The sequence below is a fragment of the Aricia agestis genome, chromosome 2, assembly GCF_905147365.1.
Source record: "Aricia agestis chromosome 2, ilAriAges1.1, whole genome shotgun sequence".
NCBI classification, from domain to species: domain Eukaryota; kingdom Metazoa; phylum Arthropoda; class Insecta; order Lepidoptera; family Lycaenidae; genus Aricia; species Aricia agestis.
Window position 1 is genome coordinate 17,894,751 of NC_056407.1, and position 23,816 is coordinate 17,918,566.

At 38.6% G+C, this 23,816-nt stretch overlaps 3 protein-coding genes across 3 annotated transcripts; all 3 read left to right on the forward strand.

The window, feature by feature from the left end:
- The first annotated feature begins 242 nt into the window (after nt 1-242).
- Nucleotides 243-953, forward strand: LOC121739690 (histidine-rich glycoprotein-like). The gene has a single exon (XM_042132225.1). The coding sequence runs from the start codon at nt 243-245 to the stop codon at nt 951-953; it is 711 nt and encodes a 236-aa protein (XP_041988159.1).
- A 2,194-nt stretch (nt 954-3,147) lies between these two features.
- On the forward strand, nt 3,148-3,879 carry LOC121739896 (histidine-rich glycoprotein-like). Its single transcript, XM_042132495.1, has one exon. It carries the CDS (start codon nt 3,148-3,150, stop codon nt 3,877-3,879), a length of 732 nt encoding a protein of 243 aa, XP_041988429.1.
- A 2,529-nt stretch (nt 3,880-6,408) lies between these two features.
- LOC121739839 (histidine-rich glycoprotein-like) lies at nt 6,409-7,128 on the forward strand. The gene has a single exon (XM_042132426.1). The coding sequence runs from the start codon at nt 6,409-6,411 to the stop codon at nt 7,126-7,128; it is 720 nt and encodes a 239-aa protein (XP_041988360.1).
- The last annotated feature ends 16,688 nt before the right edge of the window (nt 7,129-23,816 follow it).

The following is a 23,816-nucleotide window of genomic DNA, read 5'->3' on the forward strand; positions in this document are numbered from 1 at the left end:
TTACATGTTTTAAGCAATGAATGTTCCACTCTGAGTGCGGCAGTAAGATACAGGCAAAAAATTTATCAAAAATGATATTCAGCAAACAATAGAAGTAATTCGGGTCACCGCGCTGACGGCGCGGCGGCCGGCGGCGGGCGGCTGTTACCCTGACATCGAACGCACTATTGCCAACACTATATAAGCGGTATTGCACCAGACGTGAGTATCATTCGGTGACCAGTGACCACATCCCGAGGACGATGAGGACCTGCGTGCTGCTGTGTGCCCTGCTCGCTGCCGCCTGCGCCCGCCACGTGCGCCGGCCCAGGAGCGCCGACCTCGAGCCCGCCGCCTCCCACCACTGGGAGAAGGGCGGCGGTGGCGAGCACCACGGCGACCACCACCACGAGGGCGGCGGCCACAACGAGAAGGGCTACAAGGGGCACCACGAGGACCACCACGGCAAGCACGGCCACTCCCACCACGAGGGCCACAAGGGCCACTACGACGAGCACGGCGGCCATAAGAAGCACCACCACCACGACGACGGGTACTACGACGAGCACCACCACGGCGAGAAGGGTGAACACGGCCACGGGTTCGAGGAGAAGGGCCACTTCCACAAGGGCCACTCGACGAAGGGACACCACGGCGTCCACAAGGTGGACGAATTCAAGAAGGACAAGCACTTCCACGACAAGCACGGGGAGTCCGGCTTCGAGGAGGGCTACGGCGGCCACCACCACGAGGGCGGGTACAAGAAGGGCGGGGAGTTCCACAAGGGCCACAAGGAGGGCGGGCACCACGAGCACGAGCACGGCGAGAAGGGCCACCACGAGAAGGGCGGGCACCACCACAACCATAAAGGCCACCACGACGAGGGCGGCCACCACGAGCACCACCACCACCACGAGGGCCACGGCAGCAAGGGCGGCCACGAGGACCACAAGCACTGGGGCTGGAAGCACTGATGAGATCGACGCTGTAGACCAATGTAATTTGTTATTGTTAGTTACTTTGTGATATAATATTAAAAGTTGATAGTCAATATATTAATTATTTTATTTAGTAAAGCAAAAATTATGGCATTGACGAATTATTTCTAGAATAATATTTCATGACCAAAAGTTACAGTTACATGGGACTTTTCTGATCATACCTACGTAAACTAAAATAGTATTTTGTATGAAGTACTTCTTAATAGTATACTTCCAAATGTGCACAAAAGTGATGCAGCTGCTAGTCCAGGTATATAACATCTACCACGACTGCCAAGCGAAAAACGCTCACAAAAGTCCGTTAACGATACGATATAATAATATATCCCAGCGTACCTAAACGATTTTTCGGTACAAAAGGGAGTCCCAGGGCTCCGGGATGAGTTCGGACTCATCATCGCGACCACACAAACTTGGTTTCGAGAGTGGAGACGAATAAAATGTGGGCTAAGGTGACAGATGTCAAAGTTGCTGAAGTTATTTAAAACTACCCGATTTGGCTCCGTGGTTCAATAAATTGTGTGTTTAGGCTGTGCGGTAATACTTAATAGATAATATAATTATCTATACTTATCTTATATCTTTAAATGAACAATTCTTGTATATATATAATTCGAATCTCGGAATCGGCTCCAACGATTTTCATGAAATTTAGTATATTGGGGGTTTCGGGGGCGATAAATCGATCTAGCTAGGAATCATTTTTAGAAAATGTCATTTTATTCGTGTTTTATCGAATACCGAGCAAAGCTCGGTCAAACAGCTAGTACTTATTAATATTATAAAGCGGGGGAGTTTCTTTGTTTGAACGCGCTAATCTCAGGAACAGTAGCTAGATAACGCATTTATCGAATAAGGCTATAGGCTATATTTTATCACGTTAAATCATTCGAATCAAAATAAAGAAACAGTGCAATAACACCACGTTCACAATAGTTTTAATGTATAAACGATTTCACCCCTTACTTTGTCTGTGGTACGGGAATATTCACTTTTTATTCTTCCCCAGGATTTACCCTCCTGATTAAGGCTTTGCGCGCCCTGGGGGCTTCAAAACACTGGTAAAGGGATGTTTCATAAATTTTATCGTCGGCTTTTTCAATTTCTATGTTGGCGTTTTTTGTCTCGCTTTGCCGTCGTCTTTTATAAAGTTGGGAGCTATTAAAGTCTGTATTATGTACTATAGAATCGATACCTTTTGATGGAATTATGGCAAGCATATGACGTGACTTTGTTTTGCTTAAAATAAAATCTTTGAGTGTATTTACTATCTTATATTATATCTTTAATCTGAATACCTCGATCGTGGGAATGGCAGACACAACAGATTTCCAATTGTTATGCGACAGCCGGGTGCCGCTTGGAGATTGATGGGTTAATCTGTGGCAAAAGGCAGGAGTAAGAAACTTATAAGTTCAAACCACGATGGGCACAAAAAATCATATAAATTTTGGCATTAAGTATGAGGTCGTGTCATGATCACGATTCGAGACCACACATTATTTACAACTTTAAAAAGCGTTTTTCCTCAGATTGTCATGAGTAAGCGCACCATTAAAATGCCATTGTTAATATCGTTAAAACGATGCTCAAACGTTCACTATCACAATAAAATTTGTGAACAGTGTTTTTACGGCCAGTAGATCCATTCAAGCTCGTGAATAGGAAATCGAGTGTGCACTACATTATAACAGTAATCTTGAATAGCAACCATTCACTACTGAATAGAGATCTATGTGAAAATTTTATTTTAGGGTCATGTTATACAACTGTTTAACAAAGTGTTAACAATATATTTTATAATAATAATTATACTTACAATATATAACGATATTGTTAGAATATGTTACTTGAGTTTGATTTAGCAGCTATAGGGATTACTTATTATGGCATTGTTGAGTATATAATATTATGGTATGAAATAATATAAGGTATGAAGAATAGTCTGATAATGTTGCCTATTTATAATAGGCATTTTAGTCTCCTAATAACTCTGTTGGTGTAAATCTTATCACTTCAGTAAATCTAGACACAAATTAGAAATCTTTAGTGTCGCTCGTATCACAGCCTTGACACTACGTAGAGACTCCGAATTTCCTAACCGCTTTTATACTAGTATAAATGATCTCGGGCCACCGGTCCAGGCATCACTCTCACAGGTTCCACCATGAGGAGCAGTCTGCTAGCGCTGTGCGGGCTCCTCGCCCTGGCGGCCGCCGCCGTCGCCCGGGACATCCCCGCCGCCCCCGCCGCCGACCTCGAGGTCGCCGCCTCCGGACACCACTGGGACAAGGGTGGCGGCCACGAGCACCACGGGCACCACCACCACGACCACGGTGGCCACCACCACAAGGGCCACAAGGGCCACCACGAGGACCACCACGGCAAGCACGGCCACTCCCACCACGAGGGCCACAAGGGCCACCACGGCGAGCACGGCGGCCACAAGAAGCACCACCACCACGACGACGGCTACCACCATCACCACCACCATGGCGAGAAGGGCGAGCACGGCCACGGCCACGAGGAGCACGGCCACTGGCACAAGGGCCACGACACGAAGGGCCACCACGGCATCGAGAAACACGACGAATTCAAGAAGGACAAGCACTTCCACGACCACCACGGCGAGAAGGGCCATGAGTCCCATCACGGCGGCCACCACCACGAGGGCGGGTACAAGAAGGGCGGCCACTTCCACAAGGGCCACAAGCACGGCGGCCACCACGAGCACGAGCACGGCAAGAAGGGCCACCACGAGAAGGGAGGACACCACCACCACCACAAGGGCCACCACGGGGACGGCGGCCACCACGAGCACTGGCACCACCACCACGACCACGGCAAGAAGGGCGGCCACGAGGACCACAAGCACTGGGGCCACAAGTCTCACCACTAGAGACCACTCGACTGTTAATTATGTAGTTGTTGTTGATATTTTGTTACTATGTTTTTTAACAAAAAATAAAACGGTTCCCTAGAAAAACTGCTACATTTTGTATTAAATCCCTCTATAGCTCCGTCGTTATTGGTTCTCCTATTCCCATAACGACCCATAAAAATAAAGCGACGGCTTTCATTTCCGCCCTTTGTGTTGTCTAATTAAAATAAATATTATCCCGAGTTAATAACATAAACATTTATGTCCCCTCAATAATTCTAATAACATCTTTTGTTTCTAATTTTCTTATAATACAAAGGACGCCAGCCTCATTATGTAATTAAGGTCTGGCAGATAAATTCAGGACTTTAAGCATGTGTCTGTCTGGTCTATTATAAGATATTCCATTAGGTAGTAAAAATTATGGCATTTGTATCCATTGTGCATTACACCATTAATTTTAATATTATTAAATCATAAATTCAAAAACAGAATTATTCTCCGAGCGAAATAAAACACTCTTAAAACACTGTAGAGCCAATAGTTTCACTTTGCATGACATGGAACAGGTTTTTATAAAATTCCGTACTATGTAATGAAGTATCAGAGAAGTTGATTCCTAGGCAGGTCATCATCAGGATCACAGAGTTAACATTGAATTGACATAAGCTAGGACCAATTAATGCCGTAGCTGTCCGTCAACTGCTTAGGAATCAATTTCCTTGATACTATAAAGTTACTTCATAGGCCGATGGCGTACTGTATACATAAATCGGTCGTGCTATGTGAAATCCAGTCTACAGATTACGACCAACATTAAATTGACATAAAACAACCAAATAACATAGGTCCATCAACTGCCTTTGAATCAATATATTCGATGGTACATACGGCATTCTCCCAACATTGTCGGTCAAGTTCAAATGAAGTAAACAAACTGGTCAATACGTCTAGGATATTTAACAATGTTACCAAGATTTCCAACAAGTTCTAAAAAACCGTCACCAATTCGCGCTTACAGTAACAATTTGCATATAACTAATAGATACTCGCTGCTCTACGACGCAGAACTTGCGCAGAACATCTAAAATCTAGATTTGATATTAGACGTGAAATTGATGAATTCCCGCCTTCGTGCATTCGCAGGGCAGTCACGTCCGTGTCATGCTGGGACTTACGACGTGTCACGCTCGACGCCCCGCCCAGCGTCACGCCGTGAAACGACTCGCTTATCTGCTCGCTGAGAATTAGTCGTATAAATCAGTTACAAATGCCGCACAGCATAAGCGACGTGTTTCACACGGAACACTTCAAAACTTATGACAAAGCCGTTGCACTAGCGACCCAGTTGTATGTAATGTCAATGTGTGCACAGCAAAATTAAAAATTATTATTTAGGTGTTGTTTCCTCAAAAAAGAATCTTTAATTGCTTTTTAACAGTTTTCAATGATTAAAAGCTTCCACTTCTTAGTAACACGACACACAAGGAATTATGACACCCGGTGTTTTCAACACAGAATTAATACTGATTGAATAAGACAAGTGGAAGCTTCAATTTATACTTTTAGTAGAGTCATATTGCTATACTGTGGTAGAGTAGTAAAGTAGAGCACTTAAGTATTTTTTTACATCCTGTTTGTCTATGATGTTATCATAGATTTTTAAAACTATATCACTGATAACATTTTTCTTCGCGGATTATGTCCCATGCTTCACCAAATATTTCAGGTTCTGTGTGTCAGAAAAATAACACGTCGCAGCCATGAGTTTAAAGCTCAGGCTGATTTAGTCCTTCCATGAAGATATTTTATGAATTATTTAAAATTCCTTTTTCATTTTAATATATTTAAACCTTCGAAATTTAAAAAGCTAATTAGCAATGACTAATGAGATGCGCGTGGCCGACACTCCCGTAATGTGTTTTAGATTACTTGCCTTAGATATTTTATTTCAAGAAGGATAATTTAAATTTCAGGCTTCCACTAAAATTACCTGCATTTTTAATGAGCAGTTGAAATATTTCAGTCCCGGCGAGGATGACGCTTTTAAGCGGCCGTAAAGCGAGCTGCATTACTTCCCAACCTCAGCGCTTTCTAGTTTTTACTCCTTTTACATTAAACTCTCGACGTTTCTTTCGGCACGTAGCGACCATTAAATATTTTTGTTTTATACACAACGTTACGACTCCATCGTGCTAATGAACTGACGTTGCGGTCTATTTTTTAATCGTAATACACACTATAAATGAAGAAATATTATATTTAGGTGCGCACTAGGTGCACCAAAATATAAAAAGGTCCCTGATATTGACGGAGCCGCTACGCGAGGGGGAAAGTGGAGAGACGTGTTGACGATTTGACAATCGACCGCTAATGGCAAAATTAATAATATTATCACAGTCCAGTGCGCAGCGCCTCAAAAATTAAATGCTCGACCTTGCCGGAGTACGAGCGACGTTGCCCAACAGCGGCGAGGAGAAAAGTGTTTATAAAACCCGTCGCCGTCACGTCCCAGCACAAGCGACGCGGCCGGGGGCGGGACACGACATGAGAACCCTAGTGCTGGGATGTTTGATGCTCTGCGTAGCTCTCACCTACGGCAGGGAGATCGGGAAGCGGGAGGCGGACCTCGAGGGCGCCGCCTCGCACCACCACGAGAAGGGCGGCGGCCACGAGCACCACGCGCACCACCACCACGAGCACGGCGAGAAGGGCCACAAGGGGCACAAGGGTCACCACCACCACGAGCACGGCAAGAAGGGCCACCACCACCACGAGGGGCATAAGGGCCACCACGGCGAGCACGGCCACCACAAGAAGCACCACCACCACGACGACGGCCACCACCACGAGCACCACCACGGTGAGAAGGGCGAGAAGGGCCACGGGTTCGAGGAGAAGGGCCACTACCACAAAGGACACTCGACGAAGGGCCACCACGGCGTCCACAAGGTGGACGAATTCAAGAAGGACAAGCACTTCCACGAGAAGCACGGGGAGTCCGGCCACGAGGAGAAGCACGGCGGCCATCACGAGGAGCATGGCCACAAGAAGGGCGGCCACTTCCACAAGGGCCACAAGGAAGGCGGGCACCACGAGCACCATCACGGCGAGAAGGGCCACCACGAGAAGGGCGGCCACCACCATGATCACAAGGGCCACCACGACGAGGGCGGCCACCACGAGCACCACCACCACCACCATGACCATGGCAGCAAGGGCGGCCACGAGGACCACAAGCACTGGGGCTGGAAGAAGGGACATTAAGCCACTAATGTCAGTAGTCACGAGTAGTCTTTGTTGTCGAGTTAGTTTGTTACTTTTATATGGAGTTAGATATGTGAGGAGATTTAAATTAATAAAAGTGTAAACCAAAGAAGCCATGAAAATTGGTTTAAATGAGAAAGGAGTCACTTGTTATTTTAAACTAGATGTTCCGCGCGGCTTCGCCCGCGTAATATCACGGAAACCGTACATTTTTCCGCAAAAAGAAACCTATGTCTTTTCACGTGGTCTATTCTTCATGTGTGCCAAATAACATAAAAATTGTTCCAGTAGTTTCTTAAGCAATTTTTAATACCTAGATGTTCCGCACGGCTTCGCCCGCGTAATTTAGGAATGTCATGGAAACCGTACATTTTTCCGCAAAAAAGAAACCTATGTCCTTTCACGTGGTCTACTCTTCATGTATGCCAAATAACATAAAAATTGCTCCAGTAGTTTCTTAAGATAATAAGCATTTTTAAATAATTTCCTCCGTTTTTTCCACATTTTACTCTATTTCTTTGCTCCTATTTGTCTTAGCGTGATAAAGTCTAGCCTACTAGATGTCCCACGCGGCTTCGCCCGCGTAAATTAGGAATTTTACAGAAACCGTACATTTTCCCATAAAAAATATTTCCCCCGTTTCTCCCACATTTTCCTGAGTTTCTTCGGTTGTATTAGTCTTAGCGTGATAATATAATATAGCCTATAGTCTTACTCGATAAATTATCTATCTAACACTGAAATAAGTTTTTAAATCGGACCTGTAGTTCCTGAGATTGACGCGTTCAAGCGAACAAACTCTTCAGGTTTATAATATTAGGTAGGTATAGATTTTTTTTAATTATCGCTTGACAAACTCGAGTCTCGATCTAAAAGACTATGAAATGGTATATAATATGGTAGTGATAATGATGATGATTGTAATTTGCATAGTAGCATATGCTTTCTGTTCTTAAAACAACGCCGAAACTCCCAAACTTGTATCTATAAAGAATCAGGAGTTCTCTCAGCACCTTCCGAACCACGGTATACCAGGTATATCTCGGTGCAAAATCTTACTTATTGGTAGCATATGCTTAGAATACTTCTCACGAAACCGAAGTCACCACATGTTTGATGTTTCCCTATACGTTTTGAGGAGTTCCCTCGATTACTTATGGATCCTTCATCAGATCACCACTTTTGTGAATATAATACCAAATTGGGATGATACCCTATATACCAAAAGAAAAATTTTGAAAATCGGTTAACAAACGGCGGAGTAATCGTTGAATATAAGAAAACAAACATAATACCTCCCCCATTTTGAAAGTCGGTTAAAATTGTAGCTTATGTGTTATTCTGATGTATAAGCTATATTATTGTAAAGTTTCATTAAAATCCGTTCAGTAGTTTTTGCGTGAAACAGTAACAAACATCCATACATCCACACATCCACACATCCATACATCCAAACAAACTTTCGCCTTTATAATATTAGTAGGATAGCCTTCCTCGATAAATGGGCTATCTAACACAGAAATATTTTTTCAAATCGGACCAGTATTTCCTGAGATTAGCGCGTTCAAACAAACAAACAATAACAATTAATTAATATTATTATATTATACTCGTAATATAAAGCGGAAGAGTTTGTTAATTTAACAAACAAACTCTTCCGCTTTATAATATTAATATATAGTATAGATAATTATGGATCTTCCTTTACTAGTTTAGTTAGTAAAGTCGCTTTTCTTTTGTATAATTATTAGGAAATCAAACACATTTTTAGTCCGTCCGTCTGCCTGTATGTCCGTCTGTCTGTCCGCGGTTTTACTCAGAGACTATAGGACCTAAAAATAAAGCTGTAATTCAGCATGAATGCACATATGAATGATCTGCCCTGTTACGACAAAACTGAAAACAGTGCAACCCGGGTTAATGTAGTTTTGTAATAATAATATAGTCTTTTATCTACTTGATGTAAGCTTTGTATTTATTGGAACCAAAAAATGAGGACAAGTTTTTAGCCGAAATATTCCATGTATCATTTTGCTGTAACCCAAAATGTGGATGAAATATTTTGGCTAAACACTATAAGCTTACAGTGTTTTGCAAAAATATTAAATACTACATATTGCCCGCAACTCCTTTGCGCCAAAACTCCTTTATTGCGCGGGGACCGTACATTTTTTCGGAACAAAAAGTATCCTACTTTGTATTGGCTCCGTGGTATCCTATCTCCTTTCCCGGGACTCAAAGTATCTCTATGCCAAATTTCAGTAAAATCGGTTCAGCGGTTTGGGCGTGAAGACGTAACAGACAGACAGACAGACAGACACTTTCGCATTGATAATATTAGTATGGATCGCAGCGTTTTGTACCCGTAGTAGGATAACAATCGCCCAAGTTTGAGCTTATTAATTATTGTACTCGTATTTTTGCAAAATGCTGCAAGCTGATTTACCGTCACGACAAAACATGTTTTTCTAGTATTTTATAATAATGTTCTAATGAAAATTTGGAAATATTATAAGTAATCAGCTCATGCCGACAAAATGGTATAATTTTTTTATGGAACCACCCCTACACATCAAGCGGGGCTGATTTTTTTTTCGCGTCCACCCTACCGTGTGGGGTCTCGTTGGATAGGTAAAACGGGACCCTATTACTAAGACTTCGTTGTGTCCGTCGGTCCGTCTGTTTGTCTGTCTATCTGTCTGTGTGTCTGTCAGTCTGTCTATCTGTCTGTCGCCAGGCCGTATCTCAAGAACCGCTATAGCTAGACTTCTGAATTTTTGATTTGTGTTGCCGCTATAACAACAAATACTAAAAACGTAATTTAATATTAATATTTGCCATACAACAAACGTGATTTTTTTTGGTCTTTTTTGCTCCATATCAATAATCGTAAAAGGTAGGTACTTGAAATTTTCACAATGGCCTCAGATATAATATTAATAAATAATAATAATATTTAAATTAAATAAAAATTGAAGTCCCATACAAAAACACAATTTTTGGTCTATTTTTGCTCTATAACGGTACGGAACCCTTCGTACGCGAGTCCGACTCGCACTTGGCTGATTATTTAAAATATTACGAGTATTCATAAATCATTTAGGGACCAATTTAGAGATCCATTTGTGAAATACTTATGAATTTTCAAAGCGGAAAAAATCGTTAGAGTGCCCCCCCTTCTACCAGCTAAACGGTTGTTTCTGGAAATGTGAAAAAATTCACGGGAGTAGGAAATATGCTGAATTTAAAAAGAAAATTATCAGGGCCAAGAAGACTTTATAAGTTATTGAGTAATAATTAGTCAATCAACTAAGAAACAAAATATTCGGCGAAGTATAAAGGAATTATCTTCTTCAACTTCCTTTTAACGTAAGTGAAATGATGTTGTTATTAGTGTAAAACACGCTAATAAATGTACATTCATTGACCATACAAAAGTTATCAAAAACTAGCGGTACTACGGAAGCCTATATTGCGCGTGGCCCGACACGCACTTGGCCGGTTTTATTTCAAAAGTAACACACACTTTTTGTGTTTTCAACATTTTATACTGAAAAATGTTGAAAACACAAAAATAACCGTCTCAATTCTGCGGTATGATATTGAGAAAACGTCATTTTAATATCAGCATTAAGTAGTAATCCTCACAAAATACATTATGCATTAAAGCCTGCTCCAAATCCACTACACACTGAAAACCTCGCGGCAATTTCCCTGACAAGAATACCTCATAACAAAAACTATTAGAATACTCTGCATGTACTTAATACTAGTTGACTTTCCTTTTAAATTATTTAAAGCTATAAATAGTCCAAATCCTGAAAACACATGATATTAACGCCCGTGTACAAAATATTTCATTATCCCAGTGAGCGAATTTCAGACAATTTTCATTATCCGTACAGATTGACATTTTCATGCGGAATTTTAATTATAACTTAGTGTATTTTGATTTTAAGCGCACAGCTTGCTAATGTATAAAATATAATTAAATATTATATCATACAAGCATAGCTTAACAGAGAACACCTTTTGTACTTAGGTTAGGTGGTGAAAATAGTTTATTTGTTTGTACGCGCTTACGTTATGATTTATGAACTACTGGATTGATTTTTATGAAATTTGTCTCAAAATAATTATATAGAGTAGACTACAGGCCGGATGGACATAGTTTAGGTACTATTTTGCAGGACGATTACCTGCATTTCCTGCGAAATTCCTTATCGAGTATTGAATATAACGCAAAATCTTTTATAATAAAATGTATCAAAACTTAGTCAAAATAGGTTTGTTACAGAATTAAGCCAAATAATACCGTAAAATGTTAAATAAATCAGTCCTAGGTACACAGAATATTTAGGTAATTTTTTATCATTCAGAAACAAAGATATTCCTATTATACATATTTTAGAAGGCTCTTGTTACCGAGAAGGACCGACAGGTATAGACTCGAGTTATATTATTATTCAAAGTTCTCCTACGTCACGTATTGGACGATCAACAAACGATTCTAACAAACAATGAAAATTTTAAAAATAGACTAGAATTTGTTTAAAAAAACTTCATTACTTGTTTGCATTCTTAAAAATAAAAAATTAAATTTGTATAATATCCAGATAATAGATTATTATTTTTAACAAAAAATTAAAACCGACTTCCAAGTTAAAACAAAAACATTACTTATAGTACACCCAGATAGCACAAAGGCTATGTAAGATATTATTTTACATCGCTTTTAGCCATATTAAAGTGATGTACAAACAACACAAACAGCCGAATAGCGGCATATTACATAGTCAATTATAATTTATCATTAAAAGCTGTGAAAAATTGCGCTGTAAACGTTTATACAGCGTTTTTATACAGCTGTCATATGAAAGCTCCTAATACAGCAATTTCAAGCCGAGTAAATTCCATCTATACTGCTTTTAGAAGCTATTAGTATAGCTACTAATTTGCTGACTGACATATAATTCACCTTTCATGACTGTTTTCTTTATAAATTCTGAGTACTTTGCTTTGACATAGCTTTAAGTGTATTTAAAAGCGTTACTAGCTGTTACTCAGCTTCATGGAAATTGTCATAAAGAAGGCCGAGTAAATCGATTTGATATAGCTTTTAGCCGATTTTTTTGGCTTATACATCTATAATATACGGTTAATTGTTTGTCGCCAATTAGTTGCCAATTACCCAAGTAATTGCCAAATAACAACGATTCCTATAAAAATAATGGTTTGCTCACCTTGGAAACATTTATTTTAATGATAATATGCAATTATAATAATAGAACTCACTTTTTCAGCTATTGTCATACGGACTTAATATGGCTGCGTATTTACTTATTTCATAACTAATAGCAATTTAAAATCTAATTACATTGCTTTAGTTCATCGCGAGTTTACATATCAGATTATCGCTTTCAGCCTCAAATTAGATTCTTAAATACCAATCGGCAATTTAAAACACTTTTTTTGCAATTCAAGTCGCGTCGCCATATTATTTTTTTTTTGACATATTTTCAGTTTTATGAATTATTATCGATTTTAAAGTACAATTTATGTTACCTCTATTTAATATATTATTTTTGACTGTAGTTTTTTGTAAACCGAATAGGTTTTAAGACTTTTAGGAAACTTAATTTCAGCTTCTAGTGAGAAATAAAAAATAAAATATTGAAAAAAATGTGTTTTAATAATAAATACAATTTATGAATGAAAATTAGAATCGCTTTAAAAAACTTATGATTCATAGATACATTAACAGTAAAACTTAATTTGCATAATATAAAATTAGGCTCATATATGGCGTGTAACAATTTTCATTAAATATATGTAATACGTCAATGTTTTAAAAAGCCACAGCAATTTTACTGTATTAAGTGTACTTATGTATAAAAACCGCTAAATAAATAAAGATTTAAAAAAAATTGGCCATACAGTAGAGGTTAAGTAAAAGCTTATATAGCAATTTTTCATAGTCAATGGCGATTGAAAATCGGCCAAGTGCGAGTTGTACTCACACAAGAAGGGTTCCGTACTATAATACAGCAAAAATAGTAAAAAAATTGTTTTTGTATGGGAGCCCCCCTTTTTTAATTATTTTATTTAAATTTAATTATTAATTATTAAAGTACAAAAATAGCTGAGTATTTTGTGAACAGTTCAGTTACCTACCTGTTGTCATTATTGATACCGAGCAAAAAATGTTTGAAAAATCATATTTGTTGTATGGGAAGCCTCCTTAAATATTTTATTTGTTTTTAGTATTTGTTGTTATAGCGGCAAAAGAGATACATAATCTGTGAAAATTTCAACTCTCTAGCTATTACCGTTTTTGAGTTACAGCCTGGAGACAGACGGACAGACATCGAAGTCTCAGTAATAGTATTCCGTTTTTACCCTTTGGGTACGGAACCCTAAAAACGTGCTCAAGCCTTTACTCAGCAATTTTGTGCTACCTGGGCAGGTTCCTTAGAACATTTTTTTATTACTATCAAGCTAATTTTTCTTGAGTAGATTCAGTTTGATAAGACTAAAAACAATTTCCTCTGCAAAAATTCTCGAAAGTGGTAGTAAACACTGCTAACAGAGATAGAAAGGATTTAATATTTCGATTTGGTGGTCCTAAAATATGGATTGTTCTATTTATAGGACAATGTTACTCTTAAATTATATATATTCTATTAACCTATCAATATACAAAATATCAGCTAGTTAGGGTTCTGTTTTAGGGTTCCGTAACGAGGACTTGTTGATCGAATGAGAACTAAATCGAAGTTAATGAATTTTCATACCGTAATACACACATAAGCGTAAACAAACTTTCAAATTCATTACATTATATAGGATTATATTATTATGATGAATACTGAATACTCATGAACCTACATAATTTTTAAGCTTGCACGTGTGTGCAAGTTCTTAAAAGTAGAGACGCCCAAACATTTCTAGTTCATTAAAAATACTTTTGTGTACGAAATGTGTCACCTCATTTAATTTAATTCGGCGTTTATTTAACGTTGTATTTACTCAAATCATAACGCGTTCGCAGTAATAAAGAAATTAAATATCACACGGACGAAATTCAGATAGTAATTATTGTGAGCGTGTATAACGCGACTGACGTAATTAAATCAGATTAAAGCAGAGCGCACCCTCTAGTAGACATGACGTGATGAAAGGTAAAAGGAAGATTCATACTTTGTCCACGCTGTGCCTTTTTATGTTCGTCAAGGGCATGCGTTATAGCGCAGTCAACAGTGAACGTGAGGCAAACCCGCGACGCATGCCCTCTGAGTTCTGACCGTATCCAAAACTTCAAAAATGACAATATTGGCGTTGCATTCCTTGACGCATTCAATTATTAAATGCGCCAATATGAAAGTTGATGACGAAAATTGAAGATGAAAGTGGACAGCTATTGTACGCCTAAGGTGACGCCTTGATAATTTGGCTTCAGCGATATCGATTTTTCTCAACATGACTAAAGCTAAGAAATTAAAGTTCATTGTCAGTATTCATCATGTCTTTATCTTTGAATTACCCATAGCGATTGGTCAACTATTATAACACAGAATAATTAATCAAAAATACCTCTATAAAAACAGGGAGTCTAATTTTGTCAACAGAGGAGAATGATTTTAGCTTTCAAAATTTGTACATAGATTAGTTCAAGCATTCCATATAATTTGCCAATAGCTTATATGAAATATATTTATGGTTTATAAATTACGCGACAAAAACCATTTTGTCGCTTACGCCCTTTCAATTTTTTGCTGTTCCATTTCTTGTTTTCATAAACACCGATCAAACAAGCGATCTAAAACATATCCAAAACGATTGTTTACTTAAGCGTGGCGTCATCTTAAGGAAGTCCCTTGAGCAAAGCTATGAAATAGCAATGCAGCGCAGTTCAACAGCGCTGTTTAGAATCTAAGGCGTCGTCATTACTAATAAATATTTAGTCGTCATTACTAATAATTGATACAGTTATAGCGGGCGCTGTCACTTGGCTCCTGTTTAAAAAACACATTTTCATTGGTAGTTAAATATATACTAGCTAAAAGCCGAGCATTGTGAGGGCTCGCGTCGTCACACCTTGACTGACTGATGACGACACATCTACATATAAAAAACCTTGACTGGCTGAAGATAACACATCTACATATAAATAAAAATTACTATGTTAAAGCACAAATAAATAGGCGTGTTAATTTTTCCGTAAAGTGTACCAAAAAAGGTACAGGTTGTGAATTATGATTATTTCAATTTCAAAACTTAAAGCGGCTTGAATGTTTGAGTTTATACTTCTTACTGTGATTTGCTTCAATCATTATTATTAAAACCTTAGGTGCTTTTAATATTTTTTACTTTTTGATGTACTTACAAAAAAGATATCCTATTCACAGTAAATAAACAAAATTCTGACTCTTAACCAATCTAAGTTCTAACTCGACTAGCTTATATCTCGAAATTAAAAAACAGGTCCTATTTATTATATTACTTTCTTCGCTCTTTGGCCACTAGGGACACGTGGGGTGGAAAATGGCTGAATGAAAACTTTAATATCATTACGAGGAAAATCATATTACTATGTTTGTTGGAGCCTCTCTATCTGTGTCTATTGTATAGAATGTACGTACAATATCCTTTATGATACTCAAGTAGAAGTCCTAAAACAAAATTTATAAAGAGTATTTGTATGTCCTTGTTTGTTAATATAGCTTACGTCATCAAAATCTCATTCTTCATATTCCTGTAAATAATCCGGCCAAAATTCTCATTCAGTTAGCGATTGAAATTAACATTAGTTTAAGTTAATATTGCAATTTTCTATCTATTGAGTAAACGATGGCCCCGGCCGAGTTTCTTACGCCGGTTCTTCTCGCCGGGTTAGTTAGGTTAGTACCCGGTGCTTCTCGCCGGGTTAGTTAGTTAGTAGGCGGTAACCGGTGGTAGGCGGTAGGCCTCATGTAGACGCGACGTTCTAAAAGTGTTAACTTTGTTAACCTATTTAGAAATAAATATTTTGGTTTTGATTTTGAAACTACTTCTAGTTTAATTAAAATAAAAATAACATTCTGTCAGTTCATCAGAAAGTAATTGGCTTTTAATTTGTATTCCCCTGAGTGTTTCCGTCACTTTCGGTGGTATAATACATTTGGTACAACTGTAAATTGAGTCTAAATTAAACGTTAAAACCCTCCTACATCGTGTAGGCGGCTTTATTTTCTCGCCCTGCTGAGTATTATGTCTGGTCTCAATATCTGCTTAATGGCCCAATTACCTTAATGTAAATCAATAATATCGTAGACCATTGTCTAGCTTTGTGTTGTAGTGTGAACTACATAATATTATAATGCACAGTATAATAACATTAATATAAAACTTAACTACAATAGCTTTCACCATCAAAATAGCAAAGATGCTTAGACAACTCAGCTCCTTATTGATTTGATTTTGAATAGGCACGGGGGCCTGTCGATTTGAAGAGAATGAGTCGTCTGCCAAGCCTTTTATGCCTTTCATATTTTAATAGAAATATTATGTTGAGAAATTCTTAAGGGCTATACGGTCCCAACTCCCAAGAATAGCCCATTATGGCATAAAATATACTAAGTATATACTTAATATATTTTAATAATATGTAATTAGGTACTTAGTAAGTATTATCTGAAATAGCATCAGCATTAAACGCTCAAGTCTACTCAAGTCCATCAATATTTCAATGACAGTCGATTTAAACCTTATCTTCTTGTTTATATTTTAAGCAATCAATTAAATTGTGTCCGTCGTGTTAATGACAATTTTCGCCACACGAAAGTCCGCCGTGTTTCAACTCCGGACGCCATTTTGATTACATTCTTAATTTAAAATTTAAAACACGCCGAACAATAATATACTTAATTGCAAACGCGTTTTGTCCTACCGTATACTTGGGTTCTTTTGCTAAAAATGGCTTAGTTTTTTCCTATTTTTTTCGCATGAAATACAAATTGCTTACCTATTTGCAGCCATTAGTCAAAAAACAAAGAACATAATTAAATTGCCTCCGAGATGGTAGACATTACGAGAAGCTGCGCGAGGCTAGGCCTGGCCGGGCTTTCAGGGAAGCTCCGAGTATTGTTCTAATTTTATGTGGCGTATAATTTGATAAAGGCGCGGATACACAACCTTATCATAACAATAAGGCTCGTCGGCCGTGAAATGCGAAATGTTTACGGGCTTTATTTACCGCAAGAAAATGGACCGTACTTCAAGATTGTGTAAGTAAATAGCCATGTTTATTCTGCTCTTTCCACTTTATGGCGCGTTCATATTTGATAAATTAAGGCCAGATAGAACGGTACACACTAAAGCCTTAGGTACTTATTTACATGTAGTGCTTATAAGTCCTATTTTATTCTTTATGAGTTATTACTTATTACATTTATAAACGAGCATGATATTTTACTTTAACTACGACTATAAGTACTAGTTGCAGTCGCCTGCTGAAACTACTAACTAGCCAATAAAACACACGGTTACCTGGCAAAATAAATCAGCAAAGTTACATAATTGCGATCTTGCATTCTTAATAGTTAACTTCTAGTTAGATGTAGCAGAATGCCTTACGGATTGTATCTGAATGAAATATTAAATTTTGTAAGGCATTCAGCCTAAACGGTCTCACACGGTTAAAAAAATCGAAAAAAAAAAAACACCTCACGTAATTTGTGGACGCCCCCTTACCCACCTTCGTGTCTCGTGACTTTAACTACGGTAGATGAGGTCAGTTTTATATCTACGCATGTAGGAGTTTCCCTTTGACAGAACTTGGGGCTTTTCACTTTTGTAGATAATGTCGAGGTTGGTGACAACGAAAATTATTGTTACGTCCGACAGCACATAGCGACACAGAAGCGATATTTTATAGGTGTAGCTAACTAGCTTTTTTTTATGAAATAAGGGGGCAAACGAGCAAACGGGTCACCTGATGGAAAGCAACTTCCGTCGCCCATTGACACTCGCAGCATCAGGAGAGCTGCAGGTGCGTTGCCGGCCTTTTAAGAGGGAATAGGGTAGGGATGGAAAGGGAATAGGGGAGGGTAGGGAAGGGAATAGGGTAGGGGATTGGGCCTCCGGTAAACTCACTCACTCGGCGAAACACAGCGCAAGCGCTGTTTCACGACGGTTTTATGTGAGAACGTGGTATTTCTCGGGTCGAGCCGGCCCATTCGTGCCGAAGCATGGCTCTCCCAGTATGTAAAACGCTACGCTACGCAATGCACGATTACAAACAGTGTGTTTTGTGCCGACTGCCGGAACATTGTTTTATGTAACCGTTTCCTCTACTCGCACCTGTGCAGTGCCGTAAATAGGGCGGTGCCACCGGTGTCCAGGCACAGGGCGTAGACTCTGGGGGGGCGCAAGAATGGCCAGACCAGCCAGTACTATTATTTTTTCGGTTTGCTCCTGATAACTGATAAGTTCCCGCTGCGCCCCTAGTGCTCGATCCCAACAATACGTTATACTTACATGCCAGACGCCAGTAACATCAAAAAGTCTATTAAATTAGACAAAACATTTTGAAACATTGTTTTTAATACTTTCTTAATTACATAGTATTGCTCTGGGTACCTATAATACCTAATTTAAAAAAAACTAGGGCGCAGTTATGAAGCTCGCACAGGGCGCAAAAAAGGCTATTTACGGCACTGCACCTGTGTCAACCTTAATGTACCATGGATTATTATTATTTAGGTGTATTTCCATCCGACTGTGCATCAGTAATCTCCAGGCGGAGGTTTGATTGTGTTGGCACGGCGTGCCCGTCGATCAGGTAATAATCCACTCAATGGAACCCCGACAACTACGATGATGTTCGGCGATAATTCCACATTGTGTGTGACGGAGGACCCATTGTCGTAAACAGTGATATGTATTTATAATTAAACCAATATTACGTCAATAGAACAGTAATTGGGATTTGTAGGGACTGTTTTGAATTGTCAGTAGATCACACCTTCTTGAGTAGAAATTATCGATATGCTATATGCATGTGACCTCAGAACAGGGAAATAAACATGTGACTAAATGCCTGAAAAAAACGTGAGAGGTGTCAAGGGACACCGGATGGAACGAAGTTATAAAAAAATAAAAATAATTAAGAGTACCGCCACCCCACCCAGCTAAAAAAATAAATTTTCCCGCCATAGAGGAATGGTAGAATTTTAAATTTCCCGCCAGTTGACGTCATCGCCACGTCAACGTCCTCTGTTTACTCGCCTACTTCGCAGGTTCTAAAATAAGTATCGGTCAAAAAATGTCGTTATAACTTTTTCCGTCTAGCCCCCTTTCTCAACGCGCTATAAGGAACTTCGTTAAAAAACGATTTTAAGAGGAGTCCACACCGCCCTTTTTTCCATACAAACGTTGTCCCCTGTTTCCTCCCTGGATAATGCTAGTAGAGTTATAATTTTTTTCCTGAATATCTACGGCCACTAATACAATGTCCCTATGTTTTCTTTTTTTTTCATAATTTAATTATTAAATAAGATATGAACGTTCTAAAACCCAAAAAAATGGCCAGATTTTCCGCTGTGTTCAAACGTCCAGAAAACTGATTTGGCTAGATTATACAAAAAAAGCAAAACATAGGAACACAGCTCAAGCCTTTTTTTAATCCTTAATGAAAAAAGTACTTAAATCGGTTAAGTTTTGGAGAAGGAATCAGGGGACAACGAATCGTTGATTTTCTGGATTTTCTGCAGTTGTCTCTATCGCGTTCTGCGGTATAGGCTTGAGGTAAGGGAGACAGCTATAGATATTACACGTGCTTTTTTTTCATTTCTCTAGCCCCTGGTGTATCCTCTTAAACTGTACAGTCTGTCAAAAAAGTCATGAAATTAGAAAGTGGCAACATCGTAGTGTCATCCCTTTTTTCTTATATTGATTTGAAAGGGATGACACTACGATGTTGATACTTTTTAATTTCATGACTTTTTTGACAGAGTGTATTTTCTTATCATGAAATCCGACAATTGAAAATAGGTTTTATTTCCAACAAAAAAATTTGAGTAAAACAAAGTAAAATATAAAGAATAAGCAAAATTAAAAGGCATATAATAAGCACAATAGACATAACTAGTAGTTCGACTGCAAAGAGTCGGACAGGTTTCAATATCTGTCAAATTCGTCGGGTTACACTAGGATTATGAACGGATTGTGCCTCGCGCTGGCTGATATAATTTGTTTTTTAAATATTTAAAATAAAGATTTCAAAATTGGATTCTGACAATTTTAATCGCATGTGCCAAAACACAAACAACAATACGACCAAAGAGGAACACGTCCAGCGAATATGTCATAGTTTTAAATTCGTAGGTAACAATTTAACAACCCTAGCGACGATTTTCGTCATAATACGTCAAATTTAAAAATTTCAACATCAGTTCTAAGTCGGCATACTCTATCATTCTGTCTACTCTGTAATAGGTATACGGTCGAATTGGGAATCCTCCTTCTCGAAGTCGGCTAAAACTCCTCAGCTAGAAATAGATTTCTCGGTAAGTCTCAGCGCTTAGAGCACATAGGAATTCGACAAGTCGGGTATTATATCAGATTAGAGCTCCGGCCGTACCCGTATCAGTGCTCGCTAATTATTGTTTCTGCGAAAGACATCGTGTTAATTAACGCGCTAGTAGAGCTTAGCGTGTCACCGTGTCACCGGGGTGACACTCCGCGAGATATACGGCTGTGACACCGGCTAATCCGACGGTTGTGAACGTAAGTGCCCGTGCTCACTGGGTAAAGAAACTAGTGGCTTTAGAGGGGTACTAGTGGCGCTGCCAAGGTAGTGCAACTCCTAAATTCTGGTGCTTGGAATCTGGCCCTGGTCCGCATGGTTTTCTGATTTTCAACCCGCGTCTATACGAGTTAATCAGCGCATTTTTCGCACCAACATATGGCATATTTTATGAGTAACTTACTGGTTAGTTGCTGACCCTACAATTTGTGAACAACTTAACTAAGATATTTTTTTCGCTATCAAGTGCAGTACAAAATTAAAAAACGTTACAACTTTTTGTTCTTAACTTTTTCCGTCTAGCCCTCTTTCGCAACGGGCGATAAGGAACTTCGTTCCAAAAAAAACACTTGCAGATAGTGCAACTGCTCGCGCCGCTGCGATAGCCTGGTGTGCAAGGACCCTTAAGTTTAAACCTATCTAATGCCAGATAATACCTACGATTGCTGGGCGTCTATCATCCGTGTACTGAGAAACTCGAACACACACTATATTGTAGGCAAATATAGGCTGCTACATAAGTATTAAGTATTAGGTAAAGACAGTCGAAAGACTAAAAAATTTAATTCATTCAATACCTGTCTGTTATAGTAATAGTAAAACAATATTTTGTCCCGGGTCTGTTAGGGCGGGGACACAAAAACACGATACGACGTCGTGTCTTAACACGACGCGGCGTCGTTTCACGATGCGACGTCGTGCCGTGGGAATCCACGACGAGCATCGTAAAAAACTACGATGCGACATCTTCTACGTAGAAACGTGAGTTTCAAACGTGAAATTCAAAAGTGACGTATCGGGAGTTTCTACGACGCGATGTCGTGCCGTGTCGCGTCGTAGTTTTGACAATGCTCGTCGTGGATTCCCACGACACGACGCCGTGTCGTGGTACGACACGACGTCGTATCGTGTTTTTGTGTCCCGGCCCTAAAGCAAGAAAAGTCACTTGACAATAAACATTGTAAAACTAAATTACGTCTGACACACTATGGCACTAAGATAGTAAGAAGGATCATGTTTCAGATCTGAAACTTCTGTACTGAAAATCACAATGTTTGTTCAAAAAAGGAACACTTTGTACATTTTCAATTCTAATATTACGAGCGTATGCAAAGTCCCTTATCAAATCCGAAACGGCGAGATAGCACGCAAAACAACAATTTCCATGCATTTGTTGTTGTTGCCTGTGTCGGTGTTGTTGTTGTACAAGTATGACGGATGTGCGAGCATAAATCGTTTATCTAGACAACATTAGCCGCTTTGGACCTTAAACATGTCACTTTGTTTCGTGATGCCACGACGTTGCCGGTTGCATTTACATTGTACTTCTACAGGCGAACAAAATCGACGGATGTGTGATGTGTCATGAGACTTCGTAAGTGTTTTGTGACTTTCATCACGTTTTTTGGCTAGAGAAAGAAAAATGTTTGCGGTTTTATCGCATATTTAACAACATAAAATTTTATTTATAAAATTCTCGTGTCACAATGTTAGGCCGCGTACTCCTCCGAAACGGCTTTACTGGTTTTAACTTTTTATATTATGCATATTCAGTGGGTCTGAGAATCGGCTACTGGGTACTTATTATATTGATAAGTGCATTTGTTGAATAAATAACAGTAAATTATTACAACTCGAGACTGACGGCGACCATTGTTTGTGCGATGGGATAGCGATGGACGTTGCCATGGTGACATACCTACTTATTTAATATTTACTTCAATAAAATAATACGGGCGAAATACTTTATAAGTTTATATGGCAAAGCATCGTTTGCCGGGACAGCTAGTATTATATTATAATAAAAATTGTATGATGAAATACAAATATTACAGTTTATTTCCACATTTGATACAAAAAAGCAAAAACTCAACAGCTGTCTATCAGCGAACAGTCAGTGTTGCGGTAGATATATTTACTTTAAGTTTAATGTGACGTGATTGTTTTTTTATAAAAATATTGTGTTCAAAATTCAATTAACAAATTAAATTGTTTTGTAAGTATTATAGTTTGGGACTTTGTTATATTTACCTATATAATATAGACTATTTACAAAAAATGACAATATCTACCGTTTAGAATTAGATTTGAAGACCTCTATGTTCATTACTTTCTCTATCAAAACTTTCCCAAACCCAAAAGTATTTACCTCAAAGCCAAATTCTATCAAATAGTCTTTTCAAACTTATCACGAATATAATGTTATGTTCACAAAGATTAACCTGTATCATGAAGCTCTAGAAAAATTAATTAGTTTCCTCCCTTGCTTTTTTAATATTTCTCTTTAACTACCATTAGCTACTTCTTTTTCATTAGCAAAGGGCTACTTAAGTCTTCGCCGATGCGAAAGCCGAGCTTGCTTCGGATAATTAGATTCCTTTTAAATATTATTAGAAAAATTACTTGTAAGTTGGCAAGCGACTGATAGCAAAATAACAAAACTTATGCATAAAATATACAATTTACCATCGAAATATGGAACAATAACCCATACATTTGACCATCCAAATGTGGCTTAGTTACTGTTAAAAAGTACTAGGCCAGTGAAAATTATTGTATGACCGATTGAAGTTGGTCCACCAACTGCGAAAAAACTACAAAAGTACTAAGAAATAAAAAAGGGCATTTGGTAGATCTTTTTTTTTACTCGGTTCGTCTTCCATCATGGCAATTTACCTTATTAATTTGCAATGGATCGAATCGATCAATGGCAAATTAATAACCGTTTTATTAGATTCTTTGATTAACTAACTACCTCGACATAGATCTTCGTTATTTTCTAAAACCTTGACCTATGTAGCTCTCCATCGTGGGTATCGCAGACACAATCGATTTTCAATTGTTATGCGGCAGCCGGATGCCGCTTGGGGATCGATGGGTTAAATGAAAAAAATGTATATTT

Excerpts from the sequence above, each read along its gene's own strand:
- LOC121739896 (XM_042132495.1), top strand. The coding sequence starts at position 3,148 with ATGAGGAGCAGTCTGCTAGCGCTGTGCGGGCTCCTCGCCCTGGCGGCC.
- LOC121739839 (XM_042132426.1), top strand. The coding sequence starts at position 6,409 with ATGAGAACCCTAGTGCTGGGATGTTTGATGCTCTGCGTAGCTCTCACC.
- LOC121739690 (XM_042132225.1), top strand. The coding sequence starts at position 243 with ATGAGGACCTGCGTGCTGCTGTGTGCCCTGCTCGCTGCCGCCTGCGCC.